The 15988-nt window shown below is 37.9% G+C and overlaps 1 protein-coding gene across 2 annotated transcripts in view; it reads left to right on the forward strand.

The window, feature by feature from the left end:
* ZRANB1 (zinc finger RANBP2-type containing 1) overlaps positions 1 to 15988 on the forward strand; it is a 62850-nt gene that overhangs the window by 11324 nt on the left and 35538 nt on the right. The window contains exons 1-2 of one of the 2 annotated variants that reach the window (XM_047073582.1): positions 11637 to 11811; positions 13106 to 13956. In XM_047073582.1, the coding sequence (XP_046929538.1) occupies positions 11771 to 11811; positions 13106 to 13956 (892 nt within the window). In that variant the 5' untranslated portion in view covers positions 11637 to 11770. Of the gene's footprint in view, positions 1 to 11636; positions 11812 to 13105; positions 13957 to 15988 lie in introns of those variants that run through there. The other variant, XM_047073583.1, reaches the window with a different exon arrangement.

Consider the following 15988-nt stretch of genomic DNA (forward strand, 5'->3'; position numbering starts at 1 on the left):
GGAGAGATACTTGGAGACTGTTTAAATATCTGGTTAATCCTCAAATTTTGACTCTCTAGTTTTAACATCCATTGATGATTGCTTTAATTGTCAACGTGGACTAGTTTAACATCTATTGAAGATTGCCAAAAGGTGATTTTCTAATCCAGTTATTCTTTTTGCATTTATTAGTTGGATTTTTATCGTAAGGAAGAGCTTTCGCTCATTTACTTATTTGCGTGTTTATCAGTGTCTGTGTAGATTTACAGATTTTTATTTTAGTCAGTGTTTTAAAATCTTTATTGTCATTGTTTATGGTGATGCTCCAGTTGATCCAGATTTGGCCAGTGGGAGCGCTTCATACTAATTTCTGTGTCCTTTTTTTTTTTTTTTAAACTTTTTTTTAATTTATTTTTTTGGGACAGAGAGAGACAGAGCATGAACGGGGGAGGGGCAGAGAGAGAGGGAGACACAGAATCGGAAACAGGCTCCAGGCTCTGAGCCATCAGCCCAGAGCCCGATGCGGGGCTCGAACTCACGGACCGCGAGATCGTGACCTGGCTGAAGTTGGACGCTTAACCGACTGCGCCACCAAGGCGCCCCCTTTTTTTTTTTTTTTTTTAATTTAAGATTTTTAGATGTGACTATATTCCAAATTTCGTTTTACTTTTTGGAGCAGCTTTAGGTTCAAACCAAAAGTTCCCATGGCCTTTTAAAACTCCCGTCATTCTTTGAGAACTGATTTTTTTTTTTTTTTTTTAAGGAAAGTGTTTCCTGTATGTTAGTGACTAAAAAACACTAAGAAACAGATTTTTAAAAATAGACTCTACTTTTCGAGTCGTTTAGGTTCATAGCAAAATTGAACAGCAAGTATAGAGAGTTCCCTTATATCCTCTGCCCCAGCATATGCATAGCCTCCCCCAATATCATCCACAACAGAGTGGTATGGTTTGTTAAAATTGTTGGTATATCAACCAGATTCCATAGTTTACACTAAGGTTCACTCTCTATATGTGTTAAAACCCATAGAATGTACAAGTATCCACCATTATAGTGTCATACAGCACATTTTCACGACCCTAAAAGTCGTCTGTGCTCTGCCTGTACATCCGTCCCTCCCAACTCTTGGCAACCTCTGATCTTTTTATTGTCTCCATAGTTTTGCTTTTCCAGAATGTCATATAGTTGGAATCACACAGTATATAGTCATTTCATATTGGCTTCTTTTACTTAGTAATAGGTATTTAAGGTTCCTTTCTGTGTTTTTTTTTTGGCTTGATCCCTCCCTTCTTTTTGGTGCTGAATAATATTTCATTGTACCACAGTTTATCTGTTCACTTCAGCTCATGTGTTGCACCTACTGAAGGACATCTTGGTTGCTTGCGTGTTTTGGCAGTTATGAAAAAAGCTGCTATAAACATCTGTATGCAGATGTGGACATGTTTTCAGCTCCTTTGGGTTAAATACCAAGGTGCACAATTGCTGGATTGTATGGTAAGAGCATGTATGGTTTTGTAAGAACCTGTCAAACGCTCTTCCTGGGTGGCTGTATCCTTTTGCATTCCTATCAGTAACGAATTGAGATTTTGACAATATTGAGTCTGCCCATCCATGAAGATGGAATGCTCCGTTTATTTAGTACCTCTTTGATTTCTTCTTTCATCAGTGTTTAGTTTTTCTCACATAGGTCTTGTATGTATTTTGTTAGATTTATGCCCGAGTGTTTCAGTTTTGGTGGGTGTTAACTGTAAATGGTGGTATGTTTTTAATTTCAAATTCCATTTGTTCGTCGCTGGTATATAGGAAAGCAGTTGACTTATATATGAACCTTGTGTCCTGCAACCACGTTGTGTCACTTAGTAGCTCTGAGTCGTTCTGTTGAGGGTTTGTTTATTTATTTTCTACATAGACAATCCTATCATCTGTGAATAAAGACAATTTTATTTCTTCTCAACTTGCGTGTACTTTTAAATGTTCATTTGTTTCGAGAGAGAGAGGGACCGCACATGCATGTGCGAGAGTGGGAGAGGGGCAAAGAGGGAGAATCCCAAGACGCCAGGCTCTAACCCACAAACTGTGAGATCATGACCTGAGCCAAAATTGTGTACTTTTAATTTTCTCTTATAACATTAGCTAGAATTTCCAGTTCGATGTTGAACAGAGTGATGAGGGGAACATCCTTGCCTTATTACTGATCTTAGTAGGAAAGTTTCTAGTTTTTCACTGTTAAATATGGTGTTACCTGTTGGTTTTTTGTACATGCTTTATCATGTTGTGGAAGTCCCTCTGTATTTCTAGGTTGCCGAGCATTTTCCCCCCCTTCATGAATGAGTGTTGGATTTTGTCAGATGCCTTTTCTGCATGTATTCATGTGATCGTGGTTTTTTTTTTTGGTTTTGGTTTTTTGGTTTTTTTTGGTCTGTTGATATGAAGGATTATGTTAATTGATTTTTTGAACATTGAACTAACTTTGCACATCTGGGATAAACAGTCTTGGTTGTGGTGTATGCTTTTTATACATTGTTGGATTTGATTTGCTAATGTTGAGAATTTTTGCATCTATGTTCATGAGACATTGAAAAGACAAGTTTTTATCACTTTTTAACTTTTGGTTTTGTAAAGTGTGATATTCATCTGTTCAAGCTTAGGACGAAATAAACTCTGGTTCATATTTTGATATATTTCCTCTATTTTGTGAACTGTACCTGCAAATTGTAGAAAGAAGCTATATTTGTAAGTTTTCCAGATGTTTTGACATTGCTTTTCAAACACAAGCCCAGATATTTTATTATTATATTCAGCAATCAAATATAATTGTTCTGTAAAATTGCTACAAAAGTTTGAAAATGCTTATTCTCAGTTTCTCTACAGACCAGTCAGCAGCGTGTAGACTATCACAGGCCCCTGGACCAAGTTTTGAGTAGCAGCAGTCTGAATACTATACAGTGTATTGCTTCCTGCCCCTTGTCTAGTAGTCTGAGCCTTACTTCTCAGTCTTGAACAGCATTTGTTACTTTCCTTATAGATTTAAACATTTTTCATTATGAAAAACTTCAAACATACATACAGAGAGGCTAGGAGAATGAATTCTCATGTATCCATCACTGAGTTACTAATCCATAACCAGTCTTTTCATTTGTGTTCCTCTTACTTCCTCCTCATGGAATATTTTAAAGCAAATTCCAGACATTTTATGGCACTGTAAATATTTCAGTAGGAGAAGAGGACTGTTTGTTTGTTTGTTTATTTATTTATTTATTTATTTATTTATTTATTTATTTATAAGACCAAGCATGAGCAGGGGAGGGGCAGAGAGAGAGGGAGACACAGAATCCGAAGCAGGCTCCAGGCTCCAGGCTCCGAGATGTCAGCACAGAGCCTGACGCGGAGCTCGAACTCATGAACTGTGAGATCATGACGTGAGCCATAGTCGGACAGTTAACCATCTGAGCCACCCAAGCACCCCGAGAAGAGGACTTTTTTAAGGGCATAGATACCACACTGTTAATCACATCTTAAAATTTTAATAATTTCTTAAAAAAATTTTTTTTAATGTTTATTTATTTTTGAGAGAGACAGAACATGAGCAAGGGAGGGGCAGAGAGAGAGGGAGACACAGAATGTGAAGCAGGCTCCAGGCTGTGAGCTAGCAGCACAGAGCCTGACATGGGGCTCGAACCCACAGATCTGGAAATCACGACCTGGGCCGAAGTCAGATGCTTAACCAACTGAGCCACCCAGGCGTCCCTTTTGTGATTATCTTAATTCATTTCTTTTAAACAGTTTATTTATTTTTGAGAGCTACAGTGCAAGCGGGGGAGGGGCACAGAGAGAGGGGGACAGAGGATCTGAAGTGGGCTCTGTGCTGCAGCAAGCCTGATGCAGGGCTTGAACTCATGAACTGCAAGATCATGACCAGAGCTGAAGTCAGAGGCTCAACCTTCCCGAGCCACCCAGATGCCTCTTAATTCTTTTTTTTTTTTTTTTTTTTTTATACAGTTGAGAGAGTTGAGGCTCTGAGATAAAATTCATTTACTTACTATCTCACAGTCTTTGCTTTCCTTTAAAACAGGACCACATATGGGTGCTGCAATTCATACACTGTCATTTATGGAGACTTTTTCCAATTGCGTAAATGAGAATGGAAGCCTTTTCTGTATTTTTAATCGATATACTGTGGTTTCTTTTGGATTAGTGTATTAGTTAAGAGAAGTCAAACTGGCTTTCATAATTTCTTCTTCAGGGATTGCCTCCAAAATTAAAAAATATATAAAACGCCAAAAACCCTTAAGGTATTTTATAGCCTACAACCATGGTGAATATTCCCAAGTTGTCTTTTTTCACTCAATTTTAGATGCTAAATTTAGTATATCTTGTTTTGTAAATAACTTTTTAACGTTCTGCTTATTGCTCAACTTTTCAGATGTTTTGTGGTAATTCAGTCTAGATACGCTGTGTGAATATTTTGTGTAGTTGTAAAACAAAAATTTGAGCAAAATGTGTGTTAAATAAGTTTTTCTAAGTTTGCTCGTTTAAATATTGTATGTCCTAGTCCTCTAGGAAGGGACTGCTTAGTTAGAAACTCATTGCAGTTTATTAATAGTCCAAATTCTAGGTAATGGGAACAAGTGACTATGGGCTGCAGTATAAATATATTATTTATCACATGGTGTGTGTAGTGTAGTACTGACTTTGGAGCCAGAATGCCTGGGTTCAAACCCTGGCTCTGCCACTTAGTAGCTTTGTGATTTTGGGCAAGTTACTCAACTTCTCTGTTGTTTCCAATCTTAAAATTTGGTGATAATAATAGTACCTGTTTCATAGGGTTCTGAGGATTAAATTAGTTAATGTATATGTACAGTGCTTAGAACATGTCTGGCATGCAGTAAATGCCTAAATTTTAGCTATTTTCTTAGTTGGATAAAGCTGATCCTGGAAAAATTGTGAAATAGACAGAGTTGTCCTAGAGGTTCATTCATTTCTAATGATTGGGTAACAGTGCGGTCAGCTTGCTGCTATCTTTGGCATTCCTTCCCAGGTTGCCCTTTGCTAATAAACCTTTGCCTACTTGTTCTCCTTGTCTCTGCGATGTAAACCCCAAATTATAAAATCTCCATCCTATTTTCCTGTTATTCATTACACTAGGAATCTTTTTTATTTTTTTTAATTTTTTTTTTTATTTTTGAGACAGAGACAGAGCATGAACAGGGGAGGGTCAGAGAGAGGGAGACACAGAATCCAAAGCAGGTTCCAGGCTCAGAGCAGTCAGCACAGAGCCCGACACAGGGCTTGAACTCACGAACCGTGAGATCATGACCTGAGCCAAAGCCCCGACGCTCAACCGACTGAGCCATCCAGGCGCCCCAAGGAATCTTGAGATAAATGATCAGATTGAATGACTTTATGTTATTAGTAAATAACATTTGTAAATAACTTGGGCTTATACAATAAGTGTTTTTTTGGAAAGTGTTATTTTTAAGTAATCTCTACATCCACTGTGGGTCTTGAACTCACAACCCTGAGATCAAGAGTCATGTGCTCCACTGCCTGAGCCAGCCAGGCACCCCATATAAAATAAGGGTTTTAATTAAAATAACTTAAGTGGAATGGAAGTTAATCAAAACAACAAATTTGGGCAAAGTTAAAGTATTGGGAAAAAGATATTTTTGGATAAGATGGTGCCTCTGCGTTTGTTTTGCCTTGGAATATTTCATCCATTTGGTTCTCCCAGATTTTCACATCTTTTTTCTTTCTTTTACATAGAACTCATTGATTGTCTAAAAGTTCCAAGTTTGTACCCCTCCTTCCTGTAGCCCACAAATAACAACATCCATGGTGTTTGGCAAAAGGATGGCCTTTTTGTTGGGCTAGGTATAGTAATGAATCTTTGTTTCTATGGATACTTTGTTAATTGGGATTAATCTGTTTCGTATGAACAGAGAATAGGATAATGAAAGAAATTCTTTTTTAAAAAGATGTTTATTTTGAAAGGGGGTAGAAAGAGAGTGCATCACGAGGCTGTGTGTTGAGTGGGGGAGGGGCAGAGAGGGGGGAGAGAGAGAATCCCAAGCAGGCTCCGTGCTGTCATTGCAGAGCCTGACTTGGGGTTCAATCCCATGAACTGTGAGATCATGACCTGAGCCGAAATCAAGAGTTGGATGCTTAACTGACTGAGCCACCCAGGTGCCTGGAAAGAAGTCAAATTCTAAATGAGGTAGCATCTTTGTAGTTCTTGCAAAAGGTGTTATTTTTTATTTTTTACTTATTTATTTATTTATTTATTTATTTATGTATTTATTTATTTAAAATTTTTTTTTAACGTTTATTTATTTTTGAGACAGAGAGAGACAGAGCATGAACAGGGGAGGGTCAGAGAGAGGGAGACACAGAATCCAAAACAGGCTCCAGGCTCTGAGCTGTCAGCACAGAGCCTGACGCGGGGCTCGAACCCACGGACTGCGAGATCATGACCTGAGCCGAAGTCGGCCGCTCAACCGACTGAGCCACCCAGGTGCCCCAAAGGTGTTATTTTTTAAATGCTGGGTTGATATGCACTCTTGGAGATAATCACCCCACTTCCATACATATTTAAGAAAACCATAGTCCTGTTTCATCTAATTGGATTGCAGATGCCCTGAGCATTGTAGACCTTTGGTAACTTGTCATAGGTTGTTAAATTTGTTGTTTGGAATTATTATGTGGGGTACATGATTGACCTGTGAAATCTCTGAAACTTGTATAGGAGCTCAAGGTACGTATTCACATATATATGTGTATGTATATGTGTATATATACATACACATATATATGTGTGTATGTATATATGTATGTGTAAGTGTGTGTGTTTTATTTCTGTTACTGTCTCGGAAGTAAAGAGTATAGAGGAGGTTGGCAAGATTACAAATAAAACTCTAGTACATGCTTAAAGGGGTAGAATTCCTCTTGAAAAGAATAGAGAGTAGATTAAAAGAAAGAGCATTACTTTTGTGCAAGATTTTTGGCACAGTTTATAAATTTTGTGTCTATGGATCTTCCATTCTAATCAATGGATTGCTAACTGGTTTGGAAGAAAAGCTATTAGAGTTGTAGCTTTTATTATGTTTTTTCCTAATTATGCAGTGTTCACATGTTAAAATGTAAACTTTATATTCTTTGTTTTATTTCAGGGACTTTGGTTGGAATGAAGTTAGATGTACTAGTTGTATGGGTAATTGGCTCATTTAATCAGGTACAGTGTCGGTAAGACCAAAGTCATCATGGCAGGTGTTATTTAACCTTTGTTATTTTAACTCAGTTTACTTTGTCCAGCTTGTCCGCAAATTCTTGGAAAGGGACCTTAGCAAGTATGTTTAACTTAAATCTACTCATTAGATACAAATGACGTAGATAATTGTGATCTCTGTATAGGAGGGTCAGCACATATTTGCGATCTAATTCTTGATGATTTTCATAAAATTTTGCATACACTTAGCACTTTCAGCAGGTATTTAATGATTGCACAAGTTTTTGTACTTGTGTCCTTTCCATTGCAGGACTTGAACAGTTAACCAGCTCATGAGTGCCTATGGTTTGACACCTAGCTGTTAGCAGTGGACGCCGTCTACTGAGGTCTTGCCACAGGAGTGGATCCCATCCTGTAGAATTTCTCTTTTTTGCCCGAAATTGCTCTAAGCTCCACTCCTGACTTCTTTTTCCAGGGCCCTCAGTGTGGTCTGTTCTGTGGGTTTTATAAACACAAGGCTCGCCCACATTTCATGCCTCTTGATGCCCTGACCCACAGTTTTTGAAGGCTCGGCTATCTGATTGAAAACTGAAGGCAGGGAATTATACAGGGAACACACATGCAAATCAGTATTCCCGAAACTAGCCTCGAGAGGAAATACAGTAAGTGCCAAATGCCAGTAGAAGTGTGGTTGCTTGGCGTGTACTTGAACTAGTTTGGAAAAAACCCATGAGAGAGAGGAGACTTGAACATTGCTTTAAAGAAGGGGTGGGATTTGCTGCAAGTTGAGTGTGTGTGTCTGTCTTGCTTGTATTTTTAAGGTAGTGCCTTGGTGTCTGGTCTGGGTGTGGGCGCCGGTAGGGTACGTGCAGGTGGCTGGGCATGTGTGGTATGTTTGGGAGTGAGTCTGTGAGGTGGGCTGTGTGTGTGGTGGGAAGGAGGTGGGAATTTATACTGCGGCAGAAGAGCTTCTGAAAAGAGGGCCTTGCTGTTAGGAGGATTTTTCTGGTAACAGTAAGCTGGCTGGATTTAGAAAGGCAAGGCGCTTAGGAAGCTATTATAGTACTTCTGACCTGAACTGAGAAGGGTTGATGACGGTGGGAGTGGGGAAGAAAGCAACTGATTGGACAGAAACCACTAGTGAGAATCGGAGGGGGCTGGGCAAGGCAGAATTCACGAGGATTCTGTGTTTCTTCTGTGTGGGGCGCAGAGGTCTTCATGGTGTCCTTAATGGATAGTGGGGAAGTCTGGGTTAGGAGTTGGCCGTGAAAGGAAGATAAGAGGTTTAATGTAGGATGTGATAAGCTGTTGGAGCCCTGAAATGAGGTCATATTTGTGGATAGAGGGTTCACCATGTACTCAGTCTTCAAGATCTTGCTCAAGGCCAGTTTCCTCTCTTGTGAGGAGAGAGAGTGATGAGAAAGAGGTGGAGGAGAAAAGAGGGTATGACTGTGGGATTTTTGGCTTGAGAGTTAAGTAGTACTTCTTATTTATAAATATTGCAGTTCAGAATTACCATGTGATACTGTAACATACTAGAAATTCAGCATGCTTGGAATATCATGCTAGTTGTAACTTTCATCTGTATTCCCTAAGATGCTTCCTGAGCATTTGTAAATTTCCACAGTTTTATGTTAATTAATGTTTATATCAACAATTTACACTGATGAGTTAATATTTATATTACTGAATATAGACTTTAAAGTTAATAAAAAGCCTTAAAGACTGCTATTAGTCCTTCATTTGGATGACTTCTCATTTGGAAATAACTGGCAACTGAGCTTCTCTGTTTTTTAAGTAGTTTGTACTTGATGAGGATTATTTCACTCCGCCAGTTTTCTTTCATAGGGTTTTAATAGGTGTTTGGGAGAATTTGTAGGGTGGCTGCAATTTTGAGGAATTGCCTTTCATATAGGTATATTTTTCCTACAGTGTTTGGTAATGCTTCACAAATATGGCCTAAGTAATTCATTATTAAGCACGACAGTATAAAAAATGTTTAGTTGCTAGCCTCTCCTTTTCCCTGGTCATTAATTCATATACCCGTAATACTTGTGCCTTTATTATTATTTGAAGTGGCAGATATATAACTGAAAGCAGTTAGCAGTTTAGAAAATGGTTGATATACTTGAAGACATTATTCAGTCTGTCTATAGATAGAGCTTGATGCACAAATGGATTCATGGACGTTTTGGTCCATGGATGGGTATTGCATTCGAACCAAGGACTATTTGTTTGAAGAGTAGCAATTTTGTCTGGTTCTGCTTTAAAAAGGGTCCAGATTGTACAGATTTTATTTTTGCTTTTTATTGTACCAATTAATTGAAGTATGATTCATTGGCTAGAGTTTGAAAATCTGTGTTACATGTAAAATTAGACTTGTAAATTAAATTTACTTGAGTATATGACTATATGGTAACTAAAAAGGTATTTAGTAACAGTTTTGTTTTGCTGTACAATATTAACTCTCACAGCTGATTGCTATTAAAAATCAGTTTATGAATTTTTTGGGGATTTTTGATGCCTGGAAGAAAAATTGTACTTAGTTTCATCTCAATAATGCAAAATCATAGTTGAGCTGATGTTATCTTTCTTTACTCTCCCATTCCATTTACTGATTACAACATGTACAAATGGCTGTCTCAGATAATCCTCTCCAATGAATTTTAGTTTTCAGTTACTGAAAAACAGTATTTTGGGGCACCTGGGTGGCTCAGTCGGTTCAGTGTCCGACTTTGGCTCAGGTCATGATCTCGCGGTTCATGAGTTCGAGCCCCGCATCGAGCTCTGTGCTGACAGCTTGGAGCCTGGAGCCTGCTTCGGATTCTGTGTCTCCCTCTCTCTTTGCGCCCCCCCCCCCCCAGAAATAAACAAACAAAAAAACATTAAAAACAGTATTTCTACAAAGTCTAAATTTCCCATAGAGTTGATACTGTATATGTCATTATCTAATATAATGCACTTACCTTAAACTTCCTGGCATGGTTTTGGGATTGCTTAGTTACCTGGGTTTTTGAAGAGGGAGGCTGTTTGCCAGGCATATATGACAATGATTCTTTATTTTTATGGCAGTTTTTTATTTGCTTTTTGTCAGACATGGACATTTAAATGTGTTACGCTGGCACATTAGTCCCGTGAAGATTTGCTAAGATAATGTAAGGTCTCAAGCTGTTCAGTTGAGCCTGCAAACATATAGAAGACAGACTTACCAAAGCAAGCATGAAATTTTGAATGTGAATATTTTATTTTATTTTTAAATGTTTATTTTTGAGAGAGTGCAAGCGGTGGAGGTGCAGAGATGTGGGGGTCGGGGGTGGGTGCAGAGGATCCAAAGTGGGCCTCTTGCTGATAGCAGAGAGCCCGATGCAGGGCTTGAACTCATGAACTGTGAGATCATGACCTGAGCCAAAGTTGGACACTTAACCGACTGAGCCACCCAGGCACCCCAGAATGTGAATGTTTTAAATGAAATACTGAAATTACTTATGGTAGCCCTGGATATATATTTATTATGTCATTTGTTTGTCACGATAAGTTTTCTCCTTGGTCATTTTATTTTCAAATGGAATGAGACAAGTTGTTTATATTTCATTCCTGAGAAACTAAAGGAAGAAACTGAATATGAAAATGGCCATTAAATTCGATTGTCCATCTTACGGATGTTCAACATCTTATGGATGTTCATAAGATAGTTCCTTGCTCTTTTTTTTTTTTTTTTTCAACGTTTATTTATTTTTGGGACAGAGAGAGACAGAGCATGAACGGGGGAGGGGCAGAGAGAGAGGGAGACACAGAATCGGAAACAGGCTCCAGGCTCCGAGCCATCAGCCCAGAGCCCGACGCGGGGCTCGAACTCACGGACCGCGAGATCGTGACCTGGCTGAAGTCGGACGCTTAACCGACTGCGCCACCCAGGCGCCCCGATAGTTCCTTGCTCTTAACACACTTTGGCCTGGTGTTAGATTGTGTGTAATTAGCGTGTACAACTTAAATGTCAAAATCTAAGCAATATAAATAACCTGGGTTAGGAAAAAAACATAGTTGCTTAAGGCAAAAAAGACTTCAAAGCTAAATATAAGCAATATTTGTTTTTTCCTTTTTCTCGTTTACATGTTTATACCACCTTTCTCTCTCAAGTAATAACAAGCAGTACGGGTCCGAACTGGCTTATTAACACTACCAAGTTAATATTAACGATAACATTAGTGCACATACATGCACACTTAAAGGTTTGGAGAAAAATGTCTTTCCCATGTCTGATTTCACTGACTAGCCCGATCAGTTTACTAATTTTATTGCGGCGTTAAACTAAAATGCTAAATACGGTTGTCCATTATTGAAAGAAATGAGTAGGATTAAAATAAAGACTTAAAAAAAATACTTCTGGATAAAGTAGCAGGCTTCAAGTGAAACTCAGTTTTGGTTTCCTTTACAGGACTAGCTATTCACAGTCACACAGAACTACTTAGCACGCTTTGCCAGTGTCTCCTGAGGAAGTCAGAATCTGAGCCAGCATGAAGACTGAATCTGGTCTTTGGTCTGATTTATAAACTGTACTTTATTCTAACCATGTGCAAGGTGGAGGTTATAGCATGGAAACTAAAACCTTAGTAAGTGATTTTTGTTTTAGCTTTTAAATAATAGCCTTTCTTGTAGTGAATTTGTCCTTTTAACTGAGTTCACGCTATAAATGGGGTGAGGACTTGGCAGACAGAGACACAATACTACACTTACAAAGTGAAAGATTTAGCTTTTCAGGTCAGGGAAAATCCCCGAGAAAGGGAGGCAAAAGCTTCTATTAACTCTGCGTAGGATTTTCACTTTTCTGGTTAAAAATAGGTGGCAGAATGATAATTAGTTTAGGAGGGATTTAAGAAAATGGAGAGTCTGTCTTTAGTAGCCAACGTCTACATTCAAGCCATTTAAAAAAAATCATTATTAAATTTGCTGTGTAAGTTACTTTATTTATAAATTAGTTGGCATTAAGTCATGCAGTCTACATTTTAGTGTGTTAGTAAGCCCAGTGTACAATCCCAGGAACCTCTTAAATACTGAATATATTTTTAATATGAATTGAGTTTTGAGTGTATCTTAAATATCAAATATTTTGAGTAGGACTATTCAGAATTCTATCGGAGTAGGTATGCTACTGGTAGCTGTCTAGGGACGTTCCGTCGATTTTATTGTCCCAGTCGGTGATGTACAATTTTTATTTTTTTGTGTTCCAGACAACTAGATTTTGAGGATGTTAGGCTGTCACGGGACTTGATCTGTATTTCACAGTGTCACTTTCTGATTGTAAGGATTACTCTTCAGCATTTTTCTTTCTGCCTGTACTTATTAAGAACAGTGGATAGCACTTTTAAGCTGCTTTTCCTTAGCAAAAATGATAGAATTTGTTTGATCTTCTGAATTCTTCAAGGAATCAAACATTATGATAGTGTACCTAGATAGCATAAGAATCGATGTCATTCGTAATTTGAGAATGGTTCTGTATTTAAGTTGCTTGGCTTGTGTTCTTTCCTTTCTCTTTGAATCTTAATTTTTGGTTACCTTTCTAAATTGATGGCTTAAATTAAACTTCTATTAGTGGCTTCTCTGTTTTAACGTGCTTCCCTCTTAAAAAAACGAACCTCCCTTTATTTTCTGCTTATCTCTTCTGCATTCTAAAGTACAATTTCATTAAATCCCGAGGTCTCGGATTTTTCTTTGGAAACTTACCTCTGGTGTCTCTGATGGAAATGAGAAAAATAAGTATAAGAAATAGTTCAGTATTAAATCTTACATGCGTCTTCTGAGAAGTTTATATTTTAGAAGTTGAGGGGTACTTTGGTTTTGGGGCATGTTTTCAGAGATGGAATTATGTAGTTACTGTTCTAATAACCATGTCCTAATTATTTATAGCTTCCTGCTTGACATAACTCACTTCAAGAAGAGCACAATGTCAGAACGTGGAATTAAGTGGGCTTGTGAATACTGTACGTACGAAAACTGGCCATCTGCCATCAAGTGTACAATGTGTCGTGCCCAGAGACCAAGTGGAACAATTATCACGGAAGATCCATTTAAAAGCGGTTCAAGTGATGTTGGTAGAGATTGGGATCCTTCCAGCACTGAAGGAGGAAGTAGTCCTTTGATATGTCCAGACTCTAGTGCAAGACCAAGGGTTAAGTCTTCGTACAGCATGGAAAATGCAAATAAATGGTCATGCCACATGTGCACATATTTGAACTGGCCAAGAGCAATCAGATGTACCCAGTGCTTATCCCAGCGTAGGACCAGGAGTCCCACGGAGTCTCCTCAATCCTCAGGATCTGGCTCAAGACCAGTTGCTTTTTCTGTTGATCCTTGTGAGGAATACAATGATAGAAATAAACCGAACACAAGGACCCAGCACTGGACTTGTTCTATTTGCACATATGAAAACTGGGCCAAGGCTAAAAAGTGTGTTGTTTGCGATCATCCCAGACCTAATAATATTGAAGCAATAGAGTTGGCAGAGACTGATGAGGCTTCTTCAATAATAAATGAGCAAGACAGAACTCGATGGAGGGGCAGCTGCAGCAGTGGTAATAGCCAAAGAAGATCGCCTCCCACTACGAAACGAGACTCTGAAATGAAAATGGATTTTCAGAGGATCGAATTGGCTGGTGCTGTTGGCAGTAAGGAGGAACTTGAAGTGGACTTCAAAAAACTAAAACAAATTAAAAACAGGATGAAAAAGACCGATTGGCTATTCCTCAATGCTTGTGTGGGTAAGTTTCTGCATTTTTTGAATGGGATAGGAAGATACTAAAAATGACATGAAAGATATAAGTAGGGTCATTATTATTTAGCATTTCGCTCATTCAGCATGATAGCTATACTCCCAGTATGCATGCATAAGAATCTCTGTATTTTTTATCTTATTACAACTTTGTCCTAAATTGCCTTCATTTCATTGTGTGTTTTTCCAGCATTAGGGAGAAAAACTTTTAAGTTAAAGCAAAGTTCTTTACACATCAGTAGAAAAAGAATATACCTGGGGTTTAAAACTGCTACTCTATTTATTGTAACAAGATGTGACTGAGGAACACCAGCTGCTGCTTCAGAGTGTTTGTAAACAGTGTGAGCATCTTGTGATGATAGAAGCTTTAGTCAGATGTTAAAAATATCACAAAAATGTGACTCCAAGAAGTTGAACAAACATAGTATTGACCTTGAAAATACCGATGTTAATTTAACATGAATGTCATGTAGTAAATATTTGCAAATTTTATGAAACTGATTTCATGTAGCTAGCTGAATTCCACAGTTCAGATTATGCTTTGTGTGTTTTGTGGTTTTAGTGCTTCCTAAGGAAATTCTGTATTGGTCCCAGTTACTGGGCCAGACCTGTTAAAGGACCAGGACATGATGTGAGAGCAGGGTTTTCTCTGGTTACTAACCTTGTGAGTTAAATAGTTGTGATGTAATTCACAAAAGCAGTTATTGGATTGTCTGTGCTTTTTCTTTTCTTTTTGAGTAGGTTAGCTATTGGCATTTTATGATTTAAAATATTTGGATGGGGTGCTTATTCTGACATTGTGTTTTGTAAAGAAAATTTTTGTAAAGGATTATTTTGAGCGAGAACTCAAGTTAAATATTGCATGGAACAATACCTAAGCCTTAAACATAGCTTAGCTCTGTGTGTATATACGTGTGTGTGTGTGTGTGTGTGTGTGTGTGTGTGTGTGTATAAATACACACACACACACGTATGTGTATGTATATATGTATGTATATATATACGTATTGTGTATGTGTGTGTATATACACACATATATGTACGTATATATATATTTTCCCCAGTATGAATTTCTTTTATCTCTCTAACTATAGCTCCAAGAACATAGAAGACATAACTATATGAACCTGCAAGTCCTAAGAGTAGATTTCAAGAAATCTGAGTTTTTTATTTTAATTTTGCCCTGACAAAAAGAATGTCCCAGGAGATGAGTCCTTCTTAACACCCAAACATAGTAGGAACTTAGTAACTCTTAGTTCCAATTTTCTCCTATTTTGAGCACTAGGGATGAGAATCCACTGAGCCATTTTAGGCTATCTGTGTTGTCCCATTTCATCCCGTTGATTTTTTTTCTTTTCTCCCCAAATTGGGGTACCATAAATGTTATTCTTTCTTTTTCTTTTTCTTTTTCTTTTTCTTTTTCTTTTTCTTTTTCTTTTTCTTTTTCTTTTTCTTTTTCTTTTTCTCTTCTCTCTTCTCTTCTCTTCTCTTCTCTTCTCTTCTTCTTTCCTTCTTTCTTTCTTTCATTCATTCATCCATCCATACAAAAGGGTTTTATGTATTTTATTGAGGTCAAAGTCCTATAACCTAAGATTCACTATTTCGAAAGTGAACAAATCAGGCATTTAGTGCATTCACAGTGTTGTGCACCCTCCACCTGTCTGGTTCTGAAACATTTTCATCACCCTAAAAGGAAACCCTGTACCCCTTAAGCAGTTACTTCACATCCCCTCCTCCTCCAAGGCCCTGGCAATCACATCTTTCTGTCTCTGGGTTTACCTATTCTGGATATTCCATATAATAGGAATCTTATGTGACCTTTTATATCTAGTTGTGATTGTCTTTAAATTACCTGCATGTCTTTTGAAACAACTCTTAAAATCATTTTTGCCTAGTGGTAGTGTACCATGCATACATTTATTACAAGGTCATGTGGTAGTACACATATGTTTATATAGATGGAAATGAAGTACATTGCGACGCTTATTAACCTCTGTTGGGGTCATAGAATCCTTCAGAAA

Source organism: Lynx rufus, unplaced genomic scaffold (genome assembly GCF_022079265.1).
Source record: "Lynx rufus isolate CCGP_SWC_20201006 ecotype Redwood Valley unplaced genomic scaffold, mLynRuf1.p SCAF_11, whole genome shotgun sequence".
NCBI classification, from domain to species: domain Eukaryota; kingdom Metazoa; phylum Chordata; class Mammalia; order Carnivora; family Felidae; genus Lynx; species Lynx rufus.